Here is a 26,078-nt window from a genome sequence, read left to right on the forward strand (position 1 = left end):
TGTCTCTACAATAGCAGACTTACCTCGGCAGATGGTCCCGTTGCCCACGTACCCAGGTTTGCAGGTGCAGCTGTGTCCCCTGATAGTGTTAGTGCAGATTGCATTCTCATCACAGTTATGCTGCCCACTGCCACACTCATCATGCTCTACGTGGGGGGGAGGAAAAAGGAAAAAAAAATTTACAATATGCAGAGAGCTTTTCAGTGAGCTGATGTGGCATTTGAAAACCAAGTGGGATAACCAGGATGCTGCAATGGTTGAGTGCTGGGGGTGTGGCATGGGACTCAGCTATGGGCTTGCTTCAGTTCAGAAACCCATATGTGCATGGCAACAGTAAATTCTTTAGGTTTAAAAACAGAAGAAAAAGAATTGGTGAGGAGGCGAAGTATGTCTGTGACAAAAAGCTATGAAGAAGTTTATCAGGGAAAAATATCTGCTGTGAAGATTAACCTTTACATCACTGTCCATCACCAACAGTAATAATCATAAATACAAGCTAAGTAACACAAGAGGGGCCTTACCAGCCCGCCCTTTAACTACACAGTTCAATTGTCACAACTGCTTGCTCTAACTCATGTTGAACTGACTCTTTCTCTAATAGGACGTAGTAGCACTTCACATTTTTAGAGCACTAACCATACCATCAAGCCCCAAAGAGGCCCCCAGACAAACAGGCCGTATTTTGCTTTCATCCAGCAACTCTTAACTGTTGCCCCTAGCCAAATTTGCCACAGCTCCTGCACTTCACTCTCCTGCTACCTTTTTGTTCTTGTAAAGCATGAGTTAGAGGTGACGAGCGACCTGACCCCAAAGCTTTTCGCTTCTTCCGGCAATTACAAGGAGCTTCCCTCATACAGTAGGATTGCAAAAAGAAAGCCTGAATTTTACACTTTTGCACTGGTGCCTTTAAAATTTTCTTCAGTGGAATCAAAAGGATGCAATGAATTTTCTTAAAATCACACAACAGATAACAGACATAATAAAAAATCAGAATCTGGAACCCTTCTTTGTAGACTTCCTTTATGCAACTGCAATCATCAGGCTGATATCCATATGCTGAGAGGTAAAAGCTATGCTTTCCTGGAATTAGGATTTGCTTAAGCTTTTCACCAGTGCATCAAGGTGTTCAAAGGACTACAGACTAAGTCTAGCCTTCTATAGATCACAGAGAGGCAGTGCCTCTAAAACGCGAGCAAAATAGTCATTTTTGCAGACTAAACTAAGCCCTTTGGAAGAGTCGCTCCACGGAGAACAGCAGCATCACAGGCTTTGACAGGCTACAATTAACCTCTGCAATGCTCTCACTCTGCCACAGTATAGAACAACAGCCAATTTCAAGATAACTCAAGACACATGTAAGATGTGAATGGTGAATTCTAAGGAATCCACTAAACCAAATATTTCTGGAACACTGTTGATAACTATTTGCAGAACATATATCCAACATGTTTTTCCATTTTTCAAATACAGTTGACAGCAAAATTATGTGGATTGCAACTATTTTCTCTTAAATAGCATCAAAGCAATATATCAGCCTCTCACTCTTTGCTTTTAGCAAGAAACTCACACACACTCTCATAGGTGCCTGGCTTCAGCTGATAAACTCAGGCTTGCATTTATACTTGTTAGTTTATGTTGGTCCCTAGCTCTGCTTAGTAATTCACTTCAGCTTCTTGCCAATTTTCAGAGGCCTTAAATATTCAGGATGCCAGGGTTCTTGAAGGGCTGCCGGTTCTCTCCTTCGTCTTTAAAGAAACTGTACCACAGGCTGATTCTTTGCTGCTTTGGTCTCAGGGTGCTGGGTCAGACACAGAAAGTATCAAGCTACCCTCCAAGGAAGCATTTTACAGCAGCTGAAGCTGAACTATGCTTTCTTTTAAAAGAGACACCCTCTCCATAATCTCTCCCTTCTCTTCCTACTTTTAATTGTCATTAGCTTTCCTGTGTTAGTATTCAAACTATAATGAGAACGCCTTTGTGATAGGCTCATGTGTGTACACAAGAACGTTCCTACTCAAACAATTGCCAAAATTTGTCTATTACCTTCTCAGCACTTCAAGTATAAATAAAGATTTCCCAGTGGTACCAGACGTGTTTTGCCAAAATACACAAGAGAGGCTAGTCTGCTGTGTTGTTCTAGGACTGTGACAATGTAAATCACTATTTACCATTTCTGCAAATTTACAGATGCTGAAAATATCAAAAGATTTAGCACTGACAGAGCAGCTATCCCACAGTAATACTTTGTTTAACAGAGGTCAGTTTTTTCAAAGCTGATATAATTTAAAGAGTCAGCAACAAATCTGAAATGGGAACTTGCCCTTCATGAGACATCCTGATGCTGCTGACAGAAGGAGGACTAAGGGAACCTCATCTGCATGAGGAATCCCAAGATTTCTTAGCAGCAATATGGCTGCAATGATGGGAACTTTAAATGAAGTTTTCCCTGGTGTAGGGATGTCTATAGCTGATGTTGCTACAGGCCTAATAAGAATGAGAAAGCATTGATTTCCTGCCAAGGTACAAAACTCTTTTCATCCAGATGAAAAATCCTTTAGAATCTGTCAGTAGTAAGTAGTAAGTAGTGGGTTTTCTGTGCCCTCACAGGAGCTCATCCTTTGGAACACTTGTGTGTTCACAATGGGAAGTGAGCATGGAAAGTGGGCTCCTGCTCTGTTTAAACTCAAAGGAGATTGTGATTAATTTGCAAAGAACATTGCTTTCTTACACACATTGCTTTCCAAAAATCCCCATTCAAGCACATCAGACAGAGCTTGCTTTTGCTTTAATGTTACGGCAAATACTGACTAGACAGCAAACAAAGCTGGCATAGAAGGACCCTGCACAGCAAGTGAAAGGAGTCACAAACAGCATCATTCCAAAACACCAAAGAGGGCAGAGCCAAGACAAAAAGCCCAAAGTTGTCTTATTTTGACCATTTCCCTTGTAGCTGGAAATGAGAAGCACAAGAAAGGGACTCTGACAAAGAAAACAAAAGTAACTTTTAGTTTTTTATACACACATACATGTACATGTAAACAAATAAGCTGGCATGCTCAGGAATGAAACTGTCATCATTAAGTCCCACTGAAGTCACCCATCTCTCTGACTTCTATTTGCTATATAATATACACAAAATGAGCTCATGATCAAAGATGGAAAGGACTAGCAGGCTTACTGAGAAGGACAGAATTCCTTGACCCAACTCTCATTCACCTGGATTATTAATGTCTATTTCATGAACAGGTACCATTGCTGATTAATAGCTACAAGAGCAGCACCATTCTTTTCTTACATGCAAGTTAATTTGTTTCGGAAATCTCTGCGAACTGTCTTCCACATTTCTGTTACTCAAAACTTCATGCTTTATGGTAAAGCCACCAAAGATCAGTTAGTTTACTGAGCCTTTCTTTCCCCCTCTACAAAACAAGGACATCACAAAATTCTGCTTTTTCCCTAGCATTTTTCATTCTTCTGAACTCCTCAATTACTGAAGATTTTACAGAAAATTAAAGGATTTCAATCTTCTATTGCAAAAAAACCAGAAGAATCAAATGTCCACTGCTCATTTCCTTTCTACTTTATTTCTTCTTCCTGTAAGCAGAGTTGAGGGGTGGAAGGACGCATCATCTCTGATGCTTCAGCTCTCCTGGCCCTGTTTCCTAGCCACCAAGCTACTGCTAAGGCCAGCAAAATACACATTTAAACTTAATGTTTTATTTCTGGACAAAATCTGCCTAAAATCTCCAAAAGCTTTCATGAACTTTTCCAAAATGTTAGAGGGGATCTTCTGAGAATTTTCTGAGTTCACACCCAGGTCAGGCCACCTTGTGAAGAAATTACTATGAAGTTTATTCTTTCTTCAGCCTTCACCTGAGAATGGCCATCTGCCTCCAAAATCACTTGTAAGGAATTAATCATCCTTTTACAAAAACACATCTCCATCACCTGTGTTGTATGATTCTATACATCGCCTTAGAAGTCCACACTAACAGCATCACACGTCTAATGCTTGTGTGGGTAGTTTTGTCTAATGCGTGTGGGTAGTTTTATACCAGCACATGCACAGTTAAGACGAGTATTATAGTTACCCCTACTTTGTTCAGAAGCAGCCTAATCAAAGTTTATTTTGACAGTGACAGAGTTCATCTCAATACCAAGAGAGGTAACAATCACATAAAAAGCAAAGTTAATTCACCACAAAATAGTTTCAGGTAGATGGTTAGTTGCACATCCTATTATAAGAAGCCCCAACGCATCCTACAGACAGCAGAAACACACCTTGCACCAAAACACAGACTGCTCTGTAAGCATGCTGATACCAGAGCACACACAGCAGCTCCCCAGTGACAGTGGGAAAACATTTCCCATGGAAGACACGAGGACATGGAATGAATAAGAAATTGCTGAAGTAAGCACAATGGCCCAGCTGCCAAGACAGCTGTGACCACTCTGTGTCCCCTGTGCTTGAGGAGATGGACCCCAACCAAGCCAAGAGCCCAGCACACCAACATCTACTATGTAAAAACAACAAATGAGTAACACCTGAGGCCAAAGGAGAGCAGGAACACAAGTGCCAGAGAAGACTTGCTGAGAAAGGCCAAGGGTCTCTAATAGCTGTATTAGCTACACCTTCAGCAGCAGCAGAGCATCCAATCACACCACGTTTCAATTGCGAAACCACTTGTTTAAATTTTAACTAAACTTTTAGCTGTCTTCAAAACACATCTATTTAAGGCTAAGGAAGTTAACCCAGACCAGGCTGTAGCAGCTCCTGCACACCTCAAATGAGTAATAATTCCAACTGCTGATGGCTGATCACTTCAGTGTGAAGTATAAACTGGAATATTCAAACTAGGACAAAAAAAGTCAGCAACCTTCATGTACGCATATTTCTGTCAAATCCTTCTTACTCTCCACTTTTTTAATCTCTGTGAAGGAATCACAACAATACTTTTGTTTTATGGTACTTAAAAAATACCTTCTGTTCTGGGCTAAACTGAACTGGAGAATGCAGGAGGAAAAGCACTAGGGGCAGAAGGAAAGGTGCCAGACAAAGATTAATTGCCTGCCTGAGGTAATACATGCTGCATAAAACCACCCACATGACACTGCAAAACTGTTTGTAAAACCAACCACAAAAAAATAATTCAGACCACATGTAAGGTACAAAAAAGGATTTGTCATGTATTTATAAAAGCAAATGCACACATATCTAAACATTTACATAAACAATTACACGTAAATGCAAATTTTCTCCCTTCATATGTACATGAAATGCAGTGCTTGTGAAAGATTCTAGGCAGCTCTGACAGTATCAGAAGTGTCAGTCAAAAAATAACATAGCTCTATACTCTTGGAGTTCTGGGTACTATAAATACCCATATTCTCACTAAAGAGATCTTTTCAAAAAAATAATTTTCTATTCATTATCTAAGAGGAATATGACCTTTGCTTATATTTTGTTTGTATATTTTTAAAATGCATTTTCCAGAAGTACCATGGAATTTATAGGATGCCTCTACTTTCCCATGTTGAAAGAGACAACACTGTTACACTTAGTAGATTTGTATGGGCTATAACAGCAAGACCTACACAACTTTAGCTTTCTCTTTTTTTTTTTTTTGTCTGTGCATGCTTGGAATAACTCTAGAATTTGTATTGTTTGTGCTTTGTCTAAAATATTCAACTGAAACTTAGAACCCTACGTTGAAAATATATAGCAAAAAATAAATAGTGAAGCTAAGAACCTTTTAATCAAGAGTCTAAAAATCAGGATAGCTCTCTTTTGTGCAGGGCAGGCAGCAACAGATTTCAAGCCTATAATTTCTAAACAGAAACACTTAACACAGGATTTATTTTTAAGCAAGAATGCCGAAATGTTTATCTTCATTTTCTTTAAATAGAGATGCTCTTCAAAAAAAGACAGACACTGGGATGGAATTACAGGAGACATTCCATTGAAGGGTCTTTCACTATAGCTACTTTCACTTCTTATTACAAGAAAAGGCCCCACTTTAAACTTGCTTACAAGATAGAAACAATTCTTTTACTGTAAGGATTCTCTTTCATTACTTCCTCAAAGCCTTCATACTTCAATAATAAAACATTCATCTTTGGAATACACTGTGCAAAGATTCTGACTATCCATTTATTAATATTTTTGTAACACTGAAAAGAAACCTAAGCTGTTCTCTAAACTGTTGAGATAACAGTCAGCTTGTGGGGTGCAGAACCACAAATGCAGCAAACATTTCTACACACCAAGAGACTTAGAGAGACAACTCACAGAACAGCAAGGTCATCAGATGCTACCATTTTTTATTAATACAGATACCATTTGTATAGAATACATGGCCTCATGTAAAATTAATTATCTGGCAACCAGAAAGCAATGGTCTTTGAAAACTCAGAAAGGAGAAAGCCAGCTCTCTAAAAAAAGGTGCAACTCTTTGTTGCACGTTATTAGGATTCAGATGTCTATGTAATAATTAAGACTTTAAAAATGATAGATTAAAAAAATTGAATTTAGGCAGAATTGTGGACTTAGTGGAATCAGGATTTCAGCTGATAAGAAGTTGTGATGAAACAAAAGGGATGGGTTTTAAACAGACTGAATAAAAGGAAGCTTTATTCTGAACACACAGGAAGAATCTCCCACAGAAAACCAGGTCAATTAGAAACAAGATACATACATCAAACAAGATATTACACTGCAGATAGATGGTAAACTGGTGAATGATAATAGCTAATTGTGAATCCAGAAAACTCTGGGTAAAAAAAACAAAATCAAACTGTGTTTTTCTACTCATGACAATCAAACTAACAAAGCTAATTTTATCTATGCCCATTCCAAACTTCAGCATCCAAGTTCACCCTACCCATTTTCCACAAGGAAACAGGAAGAAGGAACAGGGTGCAGAACAGAAAAGCCCCACTGTTTCCTGCTGCAACTTTATCCTTATGAGCACCTTAATATGCAAAATGCTGGCAGAAGTATCCCATTTGCCATTCTTTTAATAAGAAACTAAAATGCCTTTGTAATTTATGACACAACAAACAGCTTCTGGTGTTAAACACGAAATTATTTACACTACATTCTAAAAGAGTAGACACATGCTACTCTTGGGTAATTAGGACGAAATAGTGGGATTTAATTTGAATATAAAATTCCAAATCTGCCTGCAGTTGCCTCATGGAATCAAACAACCTTCTACAACCTGAAGGAGTTCTGCTCTACCACGTCCCCTCTTGCACTGAAGTACTCCATGTGATCCCCTCAGTTTGTGAGATGGGCAGACCAGAAGCACACACAGGACTGAAGATGCCAGAACATCATGAATTTATACAATAGCATAATAATATTTATCATCTTGTTCTCAGTGCCTTTCCCAAAGGATCTCACTATTCTGCTCAGCTTTGACCACAGCTGAGCAGTGAGCTGACATTTTCAGTATGTCTTCTCTGAAAGGTAATAGCTAATTTAGAGCATTTGTATATGTACCTATCTTTGTTCCCCCCCCAAGGTAAAGGTACTTTATACTCTGATCCTCTATTCTGCCTCACTACTTCATAAAAACAACTGCCAGTAGTACCCATTTGAATTTCCATGAGATGAGTTCACTGAGCAGTGAAGAAATTCTAAATTTTTGTAATAAAAAAGTTTATTTTTTACTAAATCAAGATGAGTAATAGGTAGTCTTGCTGACAATAACATTGCATTTGTTTTCTGCAAGAGGAGAAGAAAAAAGAAAAGATCTCTTGCTAGCACACTATAAAATATTTGCACATATACCTTAAATGCCTATATAACATTTGGAAGGAAGTGGGAAGAGAGGCATTTGGTTTTATTGTTTTCTGAACACAATCATAAAAAAGAAAACAAGAAATCAAAGTGAGAAGTCGAAAATCTGAAGAAGTGAAATCTTGAAAAACTGTGATTTAGATTTAGACACGTTTCACCCTGATCAGAAGCTCACCAGGATTAAAGAAAAACAGCATTGAACGAACTAGATCAATGTCTGAAAATTCAAGAATCACTGGAAGTGTAGACGGTTGTTTTATCTTTACACTTAAATATTATTTCCCTAGTCTCTTAAAAGTCATTTAAATTGAGGAGACATGTCAAATTAGTAAATAATATTAAAATTATCAAAACCAGCTAAAAGATTATTAATGTGAAGAGTCACAGTATAAAGCGTAGTCTTTTACATTGAATTTTCATGCCCTATATAATAGTGAAATATTAGTGATATTGACATACACAGAAATTTCAAAACAGATCCTTATCAGAGGCTGATAATAAAATGGCAGTCCACATGACATTCTCAGCTGGATACTCTACTGCAGTTTTGTGGACTTATTTCTGAAAGCCAGGTTATTCACGTCATTAGCAATGTGTATCTTTAATTCTCAAACTCGCCAGCAAACTTTGAGCACAACTGTGGAGACAGGCATTGAACTCAATCAAACAGGATCTACACAAAATACTCATTACAAGAGTTTGAAGATTTGCATATTGCATATTTAGAGATGCAAACAAAAGATTTCATAAGGAAGAAACCATACTTCATTGTCAAAAAAAATCTTGTGTTATCTTTATAATGGCAAAGTCCCATCATTAAAGGAATGAGCTCTTCTCCAAGAACAGTTTTTCACTGTGCAAAGAGCTGGCATATGCAACCACTCAAGAGTCTTCAGGAGCGAGGCTGAATTCCACAAACACCAGATGATTTTTCAGAACTAGAATTTAGTAAGGATCACACATTGACTACCTTACAGACCCTGAGTAATCCCTAAATTAAATGGTAATAGAGTGCATAGGAGCTTCATTTCTGGTCCTACAGCTCAGAATTAATCGCTCAAATTCTTGCACAGAGTGAAGGAAGTATACAACCTATTGCTCCAATATAAACCCATTTTTAAGACAAAGCCTCAGAGGAACAGGAAATTATTCATAAAATCAACAAAAATGTAATACTGTACACAAGGGAAGTGTGTTGAAAAGCAAACAGTTATAACCCTATCTGCAAGAACAAAAACATGGTAAATTTTTTTCTCCTTACCAGATTTATATACTAGAATAACCAGTTTCTGCACTGTCATTTCTAGAGATACGCAGTAACCTAGTCTGCATGTCAGTCTCTTATTCACTTATTGATTTGCTTAAGGACTCCCAAAGAAATTTCAGATTTCATGAAAGACACAGTATGACCTTGAGGTGCAAGGGTCAGTCAGAGCACAGGTCCATTGTGCTGGGATTCTGTTCTGAGCTCTCCCTCATACACAGTACTTCGCCCAAGTCATCATGCCTGAATTATAACGCAGAACAATGGTTTTTAATTGGAACATGCTAAGCAGTATGATCATCTTGATTATTACTATGGGATGTTAAACTTCCAAAACTTGCTTTTTCATAAACTAGTTAAGCATCAAGGCACTGGACTTTTATGAGGCACCTTGATTGCATATATTGATTTGTGTATTTATAAAGCACTAGTTATTCCAAATTTCTCTATGTAGTTATTGCTTTTCTTGACATAGTTACAAAGTAGGTAATTTCATACAGAAAGCAAATAAAGCCTTGAATTACATGTGATGTACCAAGCTGAAAGAAAGCAGCTATGCAGTTCCAACTAGACTGCAGCATGGCATTAATATTGATAGAGACAAGAACAACACACCAGTTCTATGAAGTTCTCTGTTCATCTAAATCATAGGACATTGACTTAGGAAAATAAAGAAATCACACATGATGACAGTATCTGAAGTAACTGAGACTCCGTCTAGCAATTGCCACTGCCTAATTTACAGTTTTCAGGAGCGATGCTTGTTACCATTAAATTTTAAGATACAGTTTTATTTTGCTTCTCAATATGGTCCAAGCACCTGCACTGGGTCAGGAAAAAAGCCCTCAAGCAATACCTTTCATTTTATTTATATAGAAATATAACAGGACAGGCTGCTTTTTATCCATAAAATTGTGAAAGCTGCATGCTTCTATCAAGTTGATATCAGAATCTCATCTTTCAGGTATTTTCAGTTCAACAATACCTGAAAGCTTTACTCTGCAGAAATCTCAAAATCAGTAACACAATAAGTATGTAATAGACCTTTGGATGCAATTTTTAGCCAACATTTCATTGCAGCTTCATGAACTTATATCGGTGATAAAAGTTCTGTAGAGCTTCAGTTTCCAGCACACCACAATGCTTTAACTACCACATGAAAAAGAAATTCAAAAAGCAATACATACCCCATTTCAAACTAGCACAAAATTCTCTTAGTGCTATTGCAATACAGTAAGGTGGAATTGTTTCTAAACGAACTCGCACATGTGACAGATGTGTCAATCTGCTGATACAACAACATATAAAATCACACTGAGGGTTCTGTAGCAGAGTTCAAGTATAATGAGGACAGGACACTTAGTCATTCTCTGCACCTATCAGAGATGCAAAGAAAAGGCTTTAGGAGTGCTGGAGTGTGTGTAAGAGGTGATATGGAAGTCAAAAAGACTTAGCATACTTCTCCCAGTTTTCAGGTTACAAAGTTAGACATAACTGAGCCAATTAGGTTTCCCTTTATGTTTCATGTACTACTTTTTTAATAAGAAAATGCTGCTTAAAGGCCAAACTCCAGTACATTTTAAGCTTTTAATAGAGCAGAGACGGAATCTTGCTTCTTACTGAAAGCAAACAGGAATTTCAAATCATACAATCATTTTGGCTGGAAAAGACCCCTAAGATCACTAAGTTCAACCATTAACCCAGCACTGCCAAACCCACCACCAAACCATATCCCCAGGTACCCATCTTCTAAATACCTCCAGGAGGGTGACTCAACTACTTGCCTGGGTAAATATCACCATGTTGTAGGAAAATACATGAATCTGACAAAAAAACCAAACCCTGATTGTAACTCCCCCAAGAAAGTCAATGAGTGCTGACTGACATTCTCAAAAATGGATGTTGAAAAAATTAATTTTAGATATTTAGGAATCTAAACTACTAAATGGTTTATTCTCTTAGACTGCTGAAAATCTAACTTCCCCCAATGGATTTAACTAGGATAAATGGGTTCTCAGCGCTTTAAAAAAAGTTTAAAAAGAGAAAAAATCAGAACAAGTAACCCTAGTTCTTTATGTCACTCCTGTGTATGAGTCTTCAGTTAACTCCTTTAGCCTCACAAAAATACTACGGAACTTTAACATGGAAGGAAGTGATCAAATTGCTTTACCCCCCAAGATGTGCAGATTCAGCATCGTATATATACTCTCAACTCACAGAATCAATTTTTATTTGAAAGCAGAAATAGAACTAGTGCATCATCATTTCCTAGGGCATCTATATTTTTTCCTGGAGATATTCTACCACAATAGTGATCACAATAGGCCACACTTGTCTTATGAGATCTGACAAGATCACAACCTGAGCTCCTTTGGATGCAACTATACCTTCTTATATCAGCAAAACAGTGCACAGCTTGAAGATCCCGCTGCTACGACAGAAGATGGATCAAACAGAATTTATATACCATACATTGTACAGGCTTAGCTAACTTACCAAAGGATAATCGCAGTACAACAAAAAAAGGGAATTTGAATACAGGCTTTTACAAGAGAACTGATGATGATGTAAGAAAGGAGTATTTTCTCCAAGAAACTTAGAACATAATTTTGGGGATAAAGAGGCAGCAAACTGAAGTACCTAAAAGCATCAAACACCACCAAAAGCACTGTAGAAATACGCTGGAGGTTCAGAGCAGGAGCACCCAGGGGATAAAGTCACATTCACTTCCAGGCTCCCTTCTCTGTGCTACTGACCCAGAGACTGCTACCCAAAATTTCTCTGGTAAGATAGGACAAGGTGAGAAACTGGGGCTAAATGATCAAATCACAAGTCACAAAGGAAGTATTAAACTCCAGGAGGAGGGTTAGAATGTTTCTCCAGAAAATGTGATCTAAGTCACGTAAGAGAGAATATGAGAAATGAGAATCAAGTAAGGATGAATTTGGAACAAACAATTTTCATGTTCACAAGGAATAACCCCCACAAAACACATGTACCTATGCATATCACATGGTAATGCACTGCTTAAAATTTAATTCCAGCATGTATTCCAGGGAAGAAAAGCAGCATTACATAGAGAACTTCAGTTCAGAAAAGGGAGCAATGATTCTATTAGCTAAACTGAGCACAGATCTTCCTGTAGAACATGCTCAAAGGAGAAAGCACAATCTAGGGGTGAAAGCATTGGGCAGAATTCTACATTCCACCCCTCTCTCTCATTAACTGGCTACATGACTTGGTGACTGAGATATGTTTGTAAAAAAATGGTCAGAAAGGTGTTATGTCAGTGAAAAGCTCATCCAATATAATGAAATTGTTTACCAACAGACAAGAATGGGAAAGAGACTGGATTTGGCATATTTGAACCATGTGAAACGAAAGACTGGAGTCTAAGAGAAACCTGACATTTTTTACTATTGGGTGACAGGTAAACATTATGACATGCTGGAGCACCACTGACATTTCAGGGCTACCTTGCATGTACAAGCACTATAAAATAATCAAGAGACAATTTGAAAAGGGTTGTTAATAATCACAAACAAGGAATGGCTGAAACAAATCTGATAAAAGCCCATTAGGAAAGTGATAGATATAAACTTACTGTCACAGGTTAAGCATCAGACAGACAACCACTGTAAAATTATTTGGAGGAAGGTGTCAGGAGGTACCTGCCCAGACATTACCTTCACAGAATTTCAAGAAATGAAAAGATCAAACTAATTAAACACAGCATCACAGAGTATGCTGTGTTGGAAGAGACCCACAAGGATCATCAAAGTCCCACTCCTGGCCCTGCACAGGACCATTTCCAAGAATCACACCATGTGCTTGAGAGTGTTGTCCAAATGCTTCCTGAACTCTTGTGAGGCTCGGGGCAGTGACCAACTCCCTGGGGAGCCTGTTCCAGTGCCCAACCACCCTCTGGGGGAAGACCCTTTTTTCAACATCTAACCTAAACCTTCCCTAACAAAACTTCAGGCCGTTCCCTCGGGTCCTATCATTTGTCACCAGAGAGAAAAATGAAGACATACTTTACACATCAAATAACATTCCTGCTCAAGATACTGTCCCTAACCCCTGGAAAGGCATTTTGCGTCTTCACTGACTATTTCCTAGAAGAACACCCATCTTCAGAGAATACAAGGTTCCTAGGTCCCCTGCCTGCTCCTGTCCCACAGTCAGGGGAAGGGAGTAAAGTGATATAAGTATGGCTTGCACATAATTTTGATAAAGACTGTAATTTCAGTCCTTTTAACATCTTCCATTTAGGGGCTCAAACCCAATCACAATCATTAACAATCGGTGTCTCGTGTGTCTCTTCTTTGACATATGACAAATGTCAGTGAGTAACAGCAAATACTGTCAGAGTAAAAGAAGAATATGTCTTTTCATCAGATCCCTGAGCTACGCTGCACAAGTGCTGAAATCAGCCCTAAATTAGCATTACAGTAATTGAGGAACTTTTCCCATAGAAGACTATGGAGCTTTTAGCTTCAACTATTCCTCAGAAAACCTGAACACAGAGCCTGCAGCATCACGGTGATAAATTCCCTGGAGGAAATCTCCTGCCATAAGCTCCCATGCATACAGATGGGATGGATGTCAGCTAGGAGCCCTCAATCTAATCTCCATCTTGCAGCAACAGAAGCAGGATCCTTATGCATAACAGTCACAAGCACTCCAATGCCACAGAAGGAGATCATTCAATTAATACGTTAAAAATTAATATTAATTTGAATAGTTAAATATTAATAGGTTAATTTGGAAGGAGAAAAAAGGATTTCTTCTGATACTAATTTGACCCTGCATCCTAGGTGACAGCATGAAAAAGATGCCAGGTGAATAAAATTAGTGTAACAAAACAATTGCCTGGAACCACAAATTGAATTTCAATGGAATACCTCATGCTGCTGCAACCCAAGGAAGTCATTTTGTGAGGCACACCTCACTGGATTCACATGCAGTTCAGAAAATTAAGAGGATAGAAATGCATTTCAAATATTTATTAAGAGGCAAGATAAGGTCAACCAGGAATAATCTTAGAGATGAAGAATTATACATATGCAATATTGTTTCTTTTAACTCTCCTGTAATAAAAAGAAAGTAATCTTTTTCAGCCAGAAAAAGCTTTTCTAATTGATAGGGCATCCTAAAAAGTATTCACACTGGGAAAGATGAACGACATGTCACAAGTCTTGTCACCAGTGACCATACCAACACTGACAAAACTGCTGTGTTTTCCAAGAGCTTCTGGAAAGCAGCCACACAGAACAGAAAAAAACTTCAGCACAGTTAACCCTGTGAGAGGCCTGAATTACAATGCATAGTTCCTATCCCTATTCATAATTGAAAGTAAGAATTCCAGAAAGGATTGTGTGGGCCGTCGGAAACAGCCCAGCACAGCTCAGCAGAACCCTGCTGGAGGAATAACAATGAGGGAATACAAGGAGAAAATAAGCTTTGGGAGATGCCTCCTATCCTTTTCACCAAAAACTGTGAATAAATAACTATGTTATAATACAGAGAAAATGTGTCTCACAAACAGAGCGTGTCTAACATGGAGAGATGACATCTTGAGACAAGCCTGTAGCAGCCCGAAGAGTCAGCCAAACAAGGCACCTTCTAAACCTGAGTGTTTCCCTGAAACTTCACTAGCCCCAATGGGGAAGTGGCATATTTGGACTGGGTGAACCAATCACTAGCTCCAGACCCAACGTAATTCCCATCTTTTGTTTCTAACATAAAGAACAGTAACAATCTTAGCTTGTGATCCTATTTTTCATTCTTCTTCTGAACAATTAATGGGGAAGGTTCATATTTTAGGCTTATTCCCTATGAAATATTTACTTTGCATTATTACAGCCTGTGATGATGTGTTGTAAGGTTTTCAAAACCCTTTGAAAGGGAAACACTTATTATTCTGTGATGCTCACTGAGTGCCATTTCTTGCCTGAGAAGGTACAATGTAGGTTGTAGTATAATAACAATAATAACAACAATTGGTGTTTTTTATTTTATTTTACATCAAGAGATAGTCATTAAGTACAGCAGGATTATCACCTCATCTTGGACATGCTTTTCTCATCTTCTGTGTCGGCTGGAAGAGACCACCACATCTTAGATCAGTGCTGGTATGATAACCACAGGGCCAGGCACACAAATACAACAGCATTAAAAGATGATGAACAGCAATAAAGGGGAAAAAAACCCCAAACCTGAGGATGGGGGGGTCTTGAATCACATGTACAAAGGAAGGGAACTCATAATTCAGATTTCTATCAGCTCAGATTTCTATCTATACACAGAAAGAGAAGGCAGCAGTGGAATAAGATACAAGCTAGTTTCACTTGTCATTAAGAAAAGATACAGGAGGACAAAGACGGAACAATACAATAGCATGCTAATAGCTTTAGATTCTCTGGAAAAAGCAAACAAACAAAAAAAATCCACTGAGGAGAAAGCTCAGAAATAATAAACTCTACTGAAAATTAATTGAGATAAGCTAGAACAGAATATTTAACAGTGTTTTTTGTAAAGCCAGTAAATGTATGCTTCATATGTTAAATATAAACATTAAACAAAGCAAGAATGCATCTCTACAAGAAAAACTGTAATTCTTACAAAGTTTTTCATATTCTTTCCAGTTATTTTAAAAGATGAGATAGCTTTTAAATGGTGGAGGAGAACCAGAAGCATCATGGTCTGCACCGGATCACAAATGTCAAGAAACTGCAGAAAAAATGGCAATGTCATCATTATATATCTGAAATTGGTATTTCACTAAGTCTAAACTTTCCTGCCCTCCCACTGCAGTTATGCACAGTTTAAGGGTTATAATTTGAACACTTACAGAAAGGAAAGGAGGGGGGGAAAAAAAAGAGAAGTTCACAAATATTTACTAAAGAAAAAAACCCTTGCATTAACATTTTGTGTGCTATCTGTGCTCTATTGTAAAACCCCAAGGTAAAATTCACAAAAATACTAAGATACTCAACATACTCTTGAAGTATCTTGAAGGATTCAAATGGAAACATCTAATTATTATTGGTGGTGGTGTTGTTCAATACTCTCCAACTGTTATTCTCCTTTAACTGAGGGTAGATTTGGATTAGGCACTAGGAACAAATCCTTCCCTGTGAGGGTGATGAGGCCCTGGCACAGGTTTCCCAGAGAAGCTGTGGCTGCCCCACCCCTGGAAGTGTTCAAGGCCAGGTTGAACAACCTGGTCTAGTGGAAGGTGTCCCTGCCCACAGCAGCAGGGTGGAATGAGATGATCTTTAAGGCCCTTCCCAACCCAAACTATTCTAACATTCCTTGTTGCATCTAACAGATTGGTTTAAATCACAGCAAGTTCACCTAATCTAATTAGATTAGATATTTCATAATAACCTGACTGCCTTTCCAGACACAATCTTACTTGTATCATCTCTAAAGCAATCACATTTTTATATTAAGCTTAAAATGTAAGGACACTGAAAATAATGTATTGTGGCCAATTGAAATTATACCAACAAATAACATTTGAGGGATTTAAACACATAGCAGCAATTACCCTCCTCTTTGTAGACCATGAAAGTGATAAAAATGATTATTTCTTCAAGATCACTACAATATTCATGTATCTACTTAACTTTCTTCCTTGGAAGGTCCCATTTGTTTTCTTTAGAATTGAATAAAAATATTTTAAAGATTATGATTATTCAGTACTTATGAGAAAATGAGTATCAGCTATGACAAAGGTATGTAAAATGAGTAACAGAATGTAGAATACTCTTACCCAGTATTAATAAAAAGGCTCTCTTGCTTAGTGAAATTAAAGGGGAAAAAAATCAGGGTGGACAGATGGAAACAGTCATTTTACAGAATAGGTCTAACTGATAAAATACTTCAGGCGGTATTGAATTTAAGTCAAATAATATTCAAAATAGTGGCCCCTTAATGAACATGAATAGCACAAATCATCTTGCCAGCTAGAATTTAATTATGAAATTATTGATTCTTATGGTTCAAGGAGCAAAATGATCGTTAGATGGAACCAAGGAAAGAGATTCCTTCTATGATATATTACAGTTGCAGGGAGGCCTGTGTTTTCTCTGAAACAACCAACTTTTCTGACAGAGAATAAATATAAGGCCAACTGCAGGTCAAGACACCAGGTTCTAATAAAAAAGCAATTCATTTTATCTGAAAGAAAAGAAACCCATGTACCTTGCTATCTGAAGAGATCTTTGGGCAGGAGGGTATCCAGAATTGCTGTCTAGAACAATGGGCCTTCCAACTTACACCACTTTAATTATTTGTTCTTCATGAGTTCAGCTGCTAAAAGACCAGGCTTACACTCAGTTTGGTTGTGGGAAGGAGGAAGAATTCCAAGTTGGCCTTCCTGCCTTCACCTGAGCCCAGCTGAGGCAGTTCATGCCAGAGTGTAGGATGACTCAGAGTCATTCCAGCAGGTGTCACACAGGAGGAGACCAAGTTTGTATTCCATACTTTTCCTCCTGCTGTCTCTTCACTGACACAGAAAGGGCAGTGTGGGTACCTATGAACCACTCAAATACAGACACCACTGAAGGCAAAAGGATAGATACCCTTCAACTACTTCATTTGCATTTTTTTTACAGGAAGACTTGAGTGAAAGGATGGATGCTCAGAGGGCTGGGGCACCTCTCCTGTGAAGACAGGCTGAGCAAATTGGGGCTGTTCAGCCTGGCGAAGAGAAGGCCCTGGGGAGACCTTAGACTCCCTTCCAGTACCTAAAGGCGCTACAACAGAGATGGAGAGGGACTTTGGAGTAGGACATGAAGTGACAGGACACAGGCGAAGGGCTTCAAACTGAAAGAGGGCAGGCTCAGATTAAGTGTCAGTAAGGTGTCAGTAAGAAATTCTTTCCTGTGAGGCTGGTGAGGCACTGGAACAGGTAAGTTGTGGGTGCCCCACCCTTGGAAGTGTCCCCACTGGTGTTTCACTTCTAGCAGCAGCAACAAGAAAAAATGTAAAGGAACCTACATTACCAGATGCCATATACACCTTACTTGATCTTGCAGAAGTTAGAGACCCAGATCCAGGGAGAGAAGAGTCACTTGGATAGTGAATTTTGAACTTTCTCTGAGGGAATAAATCTAGTTTCCTAAGTGTGGAGAGAATCAAAATATTTTTGTGATTTAACCTGCCAGCCAGAGAAACAGGGAATGTGTTTTACATACATTTAACTACCCTCCTATGAACATCAGAGGATTTGTGGGACTCTTAAAAGCATGCAGAGTGAAGTAAAAGTGTACTGAGCAGACAGTACTAGCACATTCGAAAAGGCAACTTTATATGTTGTGCTAGAATGGGACTACATTTTGTATGTCTTTGCTTTATTGCAAAGCCGTATTTGTGGCCCAATTATAATAGAGGATGAAGTTGAGAACTGGATAGATACCAAGGAATCCATCTGAAATCAAGTCTCCAAAGATCAGAGGATTCCTCTGCCCCTTTGGGGAGTGTGTGTGCCTAAATATGCGCATTCTTAATTTACTGTTTGAACAAGAATTTGCTGTGTCAGATGTTCCACAGAACACCACTTTTAACATTTGTGCTATTTTGAAAGCAAAAGGCCAACAATAAACCAGACAAAAACTAGCATTAAGGACAAATGTTGGTAGACAGTTCAGCATTATGAAAAATTCTATTCATTAAACTTTATGAAATAGAACTCTCCATTATGAGAAGCACAAAGGACACTAAACCAAATCCCTAGGATCCTGAAAACATGGAAACTTTTATTCTTCATAAATAAATAGAAAAAATGTGCTTTTCCCCTACAGGCCATTAAGCTGTCTCTCCACTGACATCCTTATCCTTTGCTTGGCAGCCCTGTTTTCTGGCCCCTTCTGCTATCATCTGGCATACCAGGAAAGCCTTCCCCAAAACACCTGATTATCTCAGTCTAGCAGCATGAACTGTATTTTCTAAAAATGAACTTTATTTGTAAACTCTGAAAAGAAAAAAAAAAAATCTAAGCACATAGAAATTGCAATAAGACTATTCTAATGGGAACACAATTAGCAAGACTGCGTCATTCATTTGCCCAGCTCTGTCCCACTTCTCTGACAATGAAGAATAAGAGCTATTTCTGTGAGAATCATAAAAATCCTCAGTTTGAGCAATTATTACATGCAATCATGTAACTAAATAGGAAGTTTCATACTGGGAGGCAAAAAGCCTACAGTAGAAAGCATGAAAACGTTAACTACAAAGTGGTAGATCAAAGCACCTCTCCTTCCCCCATCCCTGTGCTATTCCCAAAGGCTGTATTTCTTAAGGACCAAGCAAGTCTGCTTGCCAGTGTCAGCTCCTCTACACCCTTCAAAATTATTTCACAAATATTTCATAAAGGCAACATTACCAGATTTATGGTTACTGACTAATGTTTACAAATACAGAAATAAATTTAGGCATCTAGGATATCTAGTTATCAGACACACTGACACTCACCTGCAGTATTACCTACACTGTATCTCAATATTCTTCCTCATAGACAGAACATAAAGGTCCTCCAAAACCAGAATCAGACTCTCCATAAAGAGACAAATCACAGTGCACACCTTCAGAACCACAGGCACTCTGCTCCATCTCCGTAATTTACATATTTCTGCTGAAAAAAGCATTTTTTAACTTATCTGTGAACATGCAGAACCAGCAAAGCAAGAGTTGGATGACCTACAATGCATTTGTGAAGAGTGCTTACACCAAACCCTAGCCACTTCAAACAAATTACAGGTGCCCATCATTGAACCAGGGTCCTATGGTCTTTTCAGTATCTCAGATTGCTCAGAAGGTGATCCTTTGATCACCTGTATACAGTAATAGACATTCAAGAATCAATAGCTGTTAATAAAATATTAGCTTTCTCCCAATCAATATGCACACAACTATGAAATATTCAGCACAGGTATAAAAATGAGATCATAGCAAAATGAGAATATATTTTTTCATTGTGTATAAAATGCAGATTTAGATTAAAAAAGGAAAAAAAACAAGACATGCTAAAGCCTTTGTCACACTTATTTCTCACTGTCAGAAAAGCCCATCAGACATAAGCACCATGAACTTTATGGAAATTTTTCTGTTCAGCTTAACAAGCTTTATAGAATTCCTTTGTTTCATAAGTAAAAGCCTTACTCTGGAAATCATAAATCCAAGCAGCAAACACAAAGATACAACAGCAGAGCAGCAAAGTGCTGCACATTTCACAGATGTGTCACTCCTAACTCGCCAGGCATCCACCACGACACTCTGCCATTCAGGAGATACACACTTGTCAAATCCAAATATATATTGCAAGTTCTTGGCCTTTCTAGAGGTCCAGTGATTGCATCCCAGATCACTTCCACCATTCCTTAAACTGAAGTTATAGGAATCTGGCAGTCTCATGATCCAATGGGAATGAGCTTCTCTTCCTCTGTACGGGATTTCTTTGGAAGAAGTGCATATATATGTACCACACTGCAGTCTTTGGTCACACAGGAGACACACACCGCAAGATACACACAGGCATACTGGAGGAGCATTTGAGCCTTTTTTTCTAATATTTTCCAGCAGCCATGTGCTCATTATCACTCAAATCAGACAAGCCATAGAAACTATTTGAGCACCAAAAGCAAACACTACAGACATTCTGTACTTGGCCATTAGTCATCCAACAGCTCCTCTTTGTACAGCTGAACAATATGTTTGGGCAGAAAAAAGAGGACATAGCAGGGCAAAGAGAGAACTCCTATCCAGCATGGTCAGCACTGGGCCTGGCTAACCAGCCTTTGGAAGCAGACATTAACACAGCCTGGGCCTCTGAGAATGAGTATGGGAGGTTTAGGCCCCATTTATCTGTCTGACTTGCCAACCTCACACACATTGCACCTCCTCTTACCTGGCACCATTCTTTAGAGCACCTTCCTTGACTCACAACAACAATCTTGCAGCTCAACACGAAAAATACTTCTGTAAGACTGAAAGTCTGGGGGCAAAGACCCAGAATTTTTTCAAAAGAAAACGTGAAGTTATGAAGAAAACCACTTATTGTCGTACTGCTCGGCCTGAAAACTAAGAACAGGCTTTTAGGTTTCACATTAGAAGAATAAAGCATACTCATGAAAAGGTATTTCAAATATTCAAATGGACTGCAAATATAAAGGTCAAAGCGTTCTCCGTGTTCACTGAGAATATGACAAGAGGTGACAGGCTTAAATTGTGGCAAGAGAGATTTAAGGGAGCCATTAAGCAAACCTTTCTAAATGGCTGAGTAAGGGGGGGACACACACAAAAAGGGGATTAAAGTGTTTCCCTTGTTGAAATTGTTTGTGTTTTTCAAGAACAGATAAGATAAAGGATGTTTCAGAGTCCATGGATCCTGCCTTGAGGAATGGTGAGCCTGATGCCCTTCTCTATGATTCAGTTACTTCCTTGATTTAGTAGGAGAGTTCAATTTTGTGTCTGAAGAACAAAGAGTTTATTACAAATGGTATCTAGAAACAGAATACAGATTGGGAAATTTTTTACTTGTTTGGACAAAGGAGATGACAAACCCTGGCTGTTAGATCTCCAAAAAGATCAGAACTTGATTGAGTAAACTCTTTCCCAAAAGCAAGTTGCACTCCTTAAGGCGTTCACACTTACTGTGGGAGCAGATGACTAAAACATGAGAGCTTTTTGCTTCCAGACACTGGCATCGATCCTGCAGCTGCTGCGTGTTTGTGAGATAGCACGTTCCCACTAAAAAATTAGTGATGGCTCTTTTTCTGTCCCTCACCTCACTGACTGTTTGTAGCAATTGCTACACTCAGAAATCAAGAATTCTTATGCCATAAAAATGGATTTAGTCCTATTGTATCAAGGAGAAATCCTGCAGTAAGAGGAGAGCTCAGGACAAACACTGATCAGGAGACATGGCTTGTCCTTGATGTTTCTTTAGATAGACAGCTTCATTCATGAATCCTGACTGAATATTAAACCAATAGTATTAGTTTTTAAGCTTAAGACTAATGCTTAAGTTCGTGCATAAGCATGAGCATACATAGGCAAAACATTTTAAAATACTGCATTTTTGTGAAAGCTTATATACCAGCACAAAAGGCTGCAGCTAAGAAATAATGTAAAAATGCTAATTATGTCTAAGTCAAGAAATACAACCATCAGCATGATCTGTGGTCAGCTGCTTAATTAATTTTAGTATTAATAAAGTTACAGAAAATCAATGTGTCAAAAGGACTTGAAAGGATTACCAACTGCTCTGGACAAATTAGAAACCCTTCCATGCCTAGAGCACAGGAAAGCACAAAGATGTTTAATTAAACTATTTACCAGTGAGGAATTTAAATCACTGTAAATATTGCATTTTTAGTACTTTTTTCCTCAAATTGAAAGCACTTAGGAGCAAATAATATTTTCAGTTTTAAATAAATAAATAATCAGTTTTCAAATGCCTTTTTTTTTAAATAAGGAGTGTAAAAAAATGTTGCAGTTAAATCCAGTAAGCCCATAAAATGAAGGTGAAGTCAGGAACAAAAGAATGTAACATGGCATTTAAAATTAGAGGACTGGGGAATAATTCAACTCCAAAGCAACAAAAGATGTTACAAAAGTGCATGGAAAAGGAAGGAGAAGATTTATAACATGAAGGCCACGAGGTTACTCAGGGCTCATGCACACTGTGCTTCAATGAACTGCTATTGTTTCTTGTGAAAATGTCAATATCTATAAAAATAAACCTTACTGTTCACTGAATTCTTGCTGCTGTAAGTCTGTGTTTTTCCCAGATCTAATTTATCTGACTCTTTACTAGACTCCCCAATGATTGTCACTGTCTCTGCATGAATTTGGGCAAAATACTCCAACTCTCTGTGCCTCAGCTTCCCTTTTCCAAAAGAGCAATTAAATACTTACCAGGCTTCAAGGGATGCATTGAGAAGCTACATTATCTATGTTAGTACAGCATTCTCTGACAATACGGAAGAATCAGCCTTTTCAGTATTGTTAAAAACAGAGCTTCCCTATGGCAATAGTGCACCGGTTATACCTCTATGGGACTTATGTAAAGCCAAAATGAATGCCATTGAAAGCTTTCTCCCACATTAATGGGGTTTGAGTCAAAACCTGTGCGACTGTCAGTCAACTGATGTGGAACTGCTCGGGTTTTGTTTTGCTGGATTGATTTAATACACTTCCAGTCTTCTGTTGACTTGTCCTGCAGAGCAAAGAAATGCTCTCTGATGCAGGCAATGCCCACTGGCACATAGATTACCTGCTGCTGAACTTGGCCAACAGCCCTCTGAGGGACTTGAAACAAATGTTTCTGCATTTCAAGGCACCTCAAACTAAATGACATTTCCTTTCACAGTTCCGGGAACATAGCTGCTACTGACTGCAGCTCAAACAAAGCAGTCCTGCTTAACACTAGGAGATAAGTCCTGCCCTGCCTTATGGCACTTGACATTAAAGGACTCAGGAAAGGAGAGATCAGCGTAAAAATATTTTGTGTCTGCTGAGTTAACACATGCAAAGTATCATCCATTCAGGTTGTCTTACGACCAATTTTCAAGCGCATTTGAAAATGCGTGAGTGTTGTCCTGAAGATGTGCAGTGAGAAAACATGCACACAGATCATGATGAGGCTCCTAGAAACACCATGGTCTGTCTTCAATGTGCAGTGACAGAGTGGATTCCAAAGAAGGGAATATATACAGATGCCAAACAGAACTGGGGGGGGGGGTGGTCCAGATCTACCCAACGCCCTCAGCCCCAGTCACACCTATTGTCCTGAACGTCTGACACCTAATCTATAAACAGTGACATAACTATGACCCCAACCTGATCAATATTTTCATCATTTTTCTGGAAAAGTTTGGCAAATTTGCTGATGACACCAAGCTGAGTGGTGCCCGCCAGAGGGAAGGGATGCCATCCTGGAGAACCTTGACAGGCTGGAGAGGTGGGCACCTGTGGCGGTTTGATGCTGGTTAGGCAGCAAACACCATGAAAGCTACTTATTTATTTGCCTCTGCTATAGCTAAGCAGAGAAGGGGAAATTGAAACTTCATTTTTATGAGGTGAAATAAGGATTATTTGAGGAAAACGGAAAAATTTCAAGGCAAAACAGGCTCAAACTTACAGTAGAATAAAGAAAATTTATTACAAACAGAATTAAAAGTGAAAAGAATAATGAGAAACCAAAGCAAGCTTCCAGAACACCTTTCTCTTCCAGTACCTCCCTCTTTCCACCAACCTGCGCATGGGAAACAAACATGGGGTTTTGGTCAGTGTTTCATTTCTTAAGAGTCTTACTTTATGTTTAAGGAAAAGGGTTTCTTCTGCTGTGCTGTGGGATCCATCCCACAGGAGACAGTTCTCTGCAAACTTCTCTAGCGTGGTTTCAAACTTCATAAAAAACAGTCTTCCCGAATGCTGCAGTGAAAAAATATCCCTCCCATGAATCGCACAGTCTTCCCACAACTGCCATTATGGATCATAATAGTCATGGGGTTTTCGTCTTTTAATGATGAGCTATTCCAGCCTGAAAGCAAAGGCTCTCTTCTTCAATCTCTAAAAACCTTTCACGGCATCTATGGGCTCTGGCATGAGTACTTTTTTCACGGGCTGCACGTGGATTTCTGCATCCCCCCATGTACCTCATCTCATGAATTATAGGGAGAACAGTTTGCTGTATTATAGTCTTCACCATGGCCTGCAAGGAGAATTTCAGCTCTGGTGCTGGGAGTGCCTCTTCTCTTTCCCCTTCCCCCACTGACCATGGTGCTGCTATGTTGGCCTCCTCACATGATACCACTTTCCTTTCTCTCTGACTTGGAAGAAAGTCAATGTTTCTAAGTTGCTGCTGAGAAAATGATCTTGTCTGGACTCTGCATTGGGGAAATGTCTCTCCCAGTGGTCTGCGTGGGATTTTTCTCGGTTCTGCGCGAGCTGTGCCGGCTGCGGGGAGGGCCTGCCACCCCATGTGGTCCCAGCTCAGCTGGGGTTTTCCGGCCGCGCAGCTGCTCGCTGCTCCAGGGTGGCTTTCTCGGCGGCCCGACCCCAGGCTGCCATGCCAGAGGGGGGGCCTGCTGGCTCTGGGATGGGGCCTGGGGCTCCCTGCCTCGCCACCCTTCAGCGGGGGAGCAGGAACAAAAGGAACTTCTCGCATTTCCTCATTTTTTAAATACGTACATCACAGAGGTGTTACTGGCTTATTTAATTGGTTTAGCAACCTTCTATCAACTATAAGCTCTGTGCCGGTCACAGAAGTCGAGCAGCTGTTTTCCTTTCCTCTTTTTTTTTTTTTTCCCTCTCCCCCACAAACCAAGGCCCTAAATTTTGCTAAACCACCACAGCACCTCAGAACCTCATCAAGTTCAATATGGCCAAGCAATGTCCTGCACCCAGGTCAGGGCAATCCCAAGCACACACACATTCTCTCTGGGCAGAGAATGGATTGAGAGCAGCCTCCAGTAGGAGGACTTAGGTGTGTGGGTGAAGGAGAAGCTCAGTACAACCCAGCTATGTGTGCTGGCAGCCCAGAAAGCCAAACACATCTTGGGCTGCATGAAAAGCAGTGTGACCAGCAGGTCAAGGGAGGTGACTGTCCCTTTACTCTGCTCTTGTGAGACCCCACCAAGGGCCCCAACATAAGAAGGACATGGACCTGTTGGAGAGTCCAGAAGAGGACACAGAGATGCTCAGACGCTACAGAACCTCTCCTATGAAGACAGGCTGAGAGAGTTGAGGTTTTTCAGCCTGGAGAATAGAGAGCTCCAGGGGGAATTTCTAGCACCTTCTAGTACCTAAAGAGGAAGTGTAAGAAAGCTGGAGAGAGACTTTTTACAAGGACACATAGTGACAGAACAAGGGGCAATAGCTTAAAAGTGGAAGAGGGAAGCTTTAGGTAAGACATTAGGAAGAAACTCTTTACTGTGAGGATGGTGTGGCACTGGCACAGAGTGCCCAGAGAAGCTCCAGCTGCTCCATCCCTGGAAG

The 26,078-nt window shown here is 39.3% G+C and overlaps 1 protein-coding gene across 3 annotated transcripts in view; it reads right to left on the reverse strand.

Moving 5' to 3' along the window:
• NELL1 (neural EGFL like 1) overlaps positions 1-26,078 on the reverse strand; it is a 297,795-nt gene that overhangs the window by 113,467 nt on the left and 158,250 nt on the right. For all 3 annotated transcript variants that reach the window (XM_039552597.1, XM_039552596.1, XM_039552595.1), the window contains exon 14: positions 24-146. In XM_039552597.1, coding sequence (XP_039408531.1) covers positions 24-146 — 123 coding nt within the window. The remainder of the gene's footprint in view (positions 1-23; positions 147-26,078) is intronic.

Source organism: Corvus cornix, chromosome 5 (genome assembly GCF_000738735.6).
Source record: "Corvus cornix cornix isolate S_Up_H32 chromosome 5, ASM73873v5, whole genome shotgun sequence".
In the NCBI taxonomy this organism is placed as follows: domain Eukaryota; kingdom Metazoa; phylum Chordata; class Aves; order Passeriformes; family Corvidae; genus Corvus; species Corvus cornix.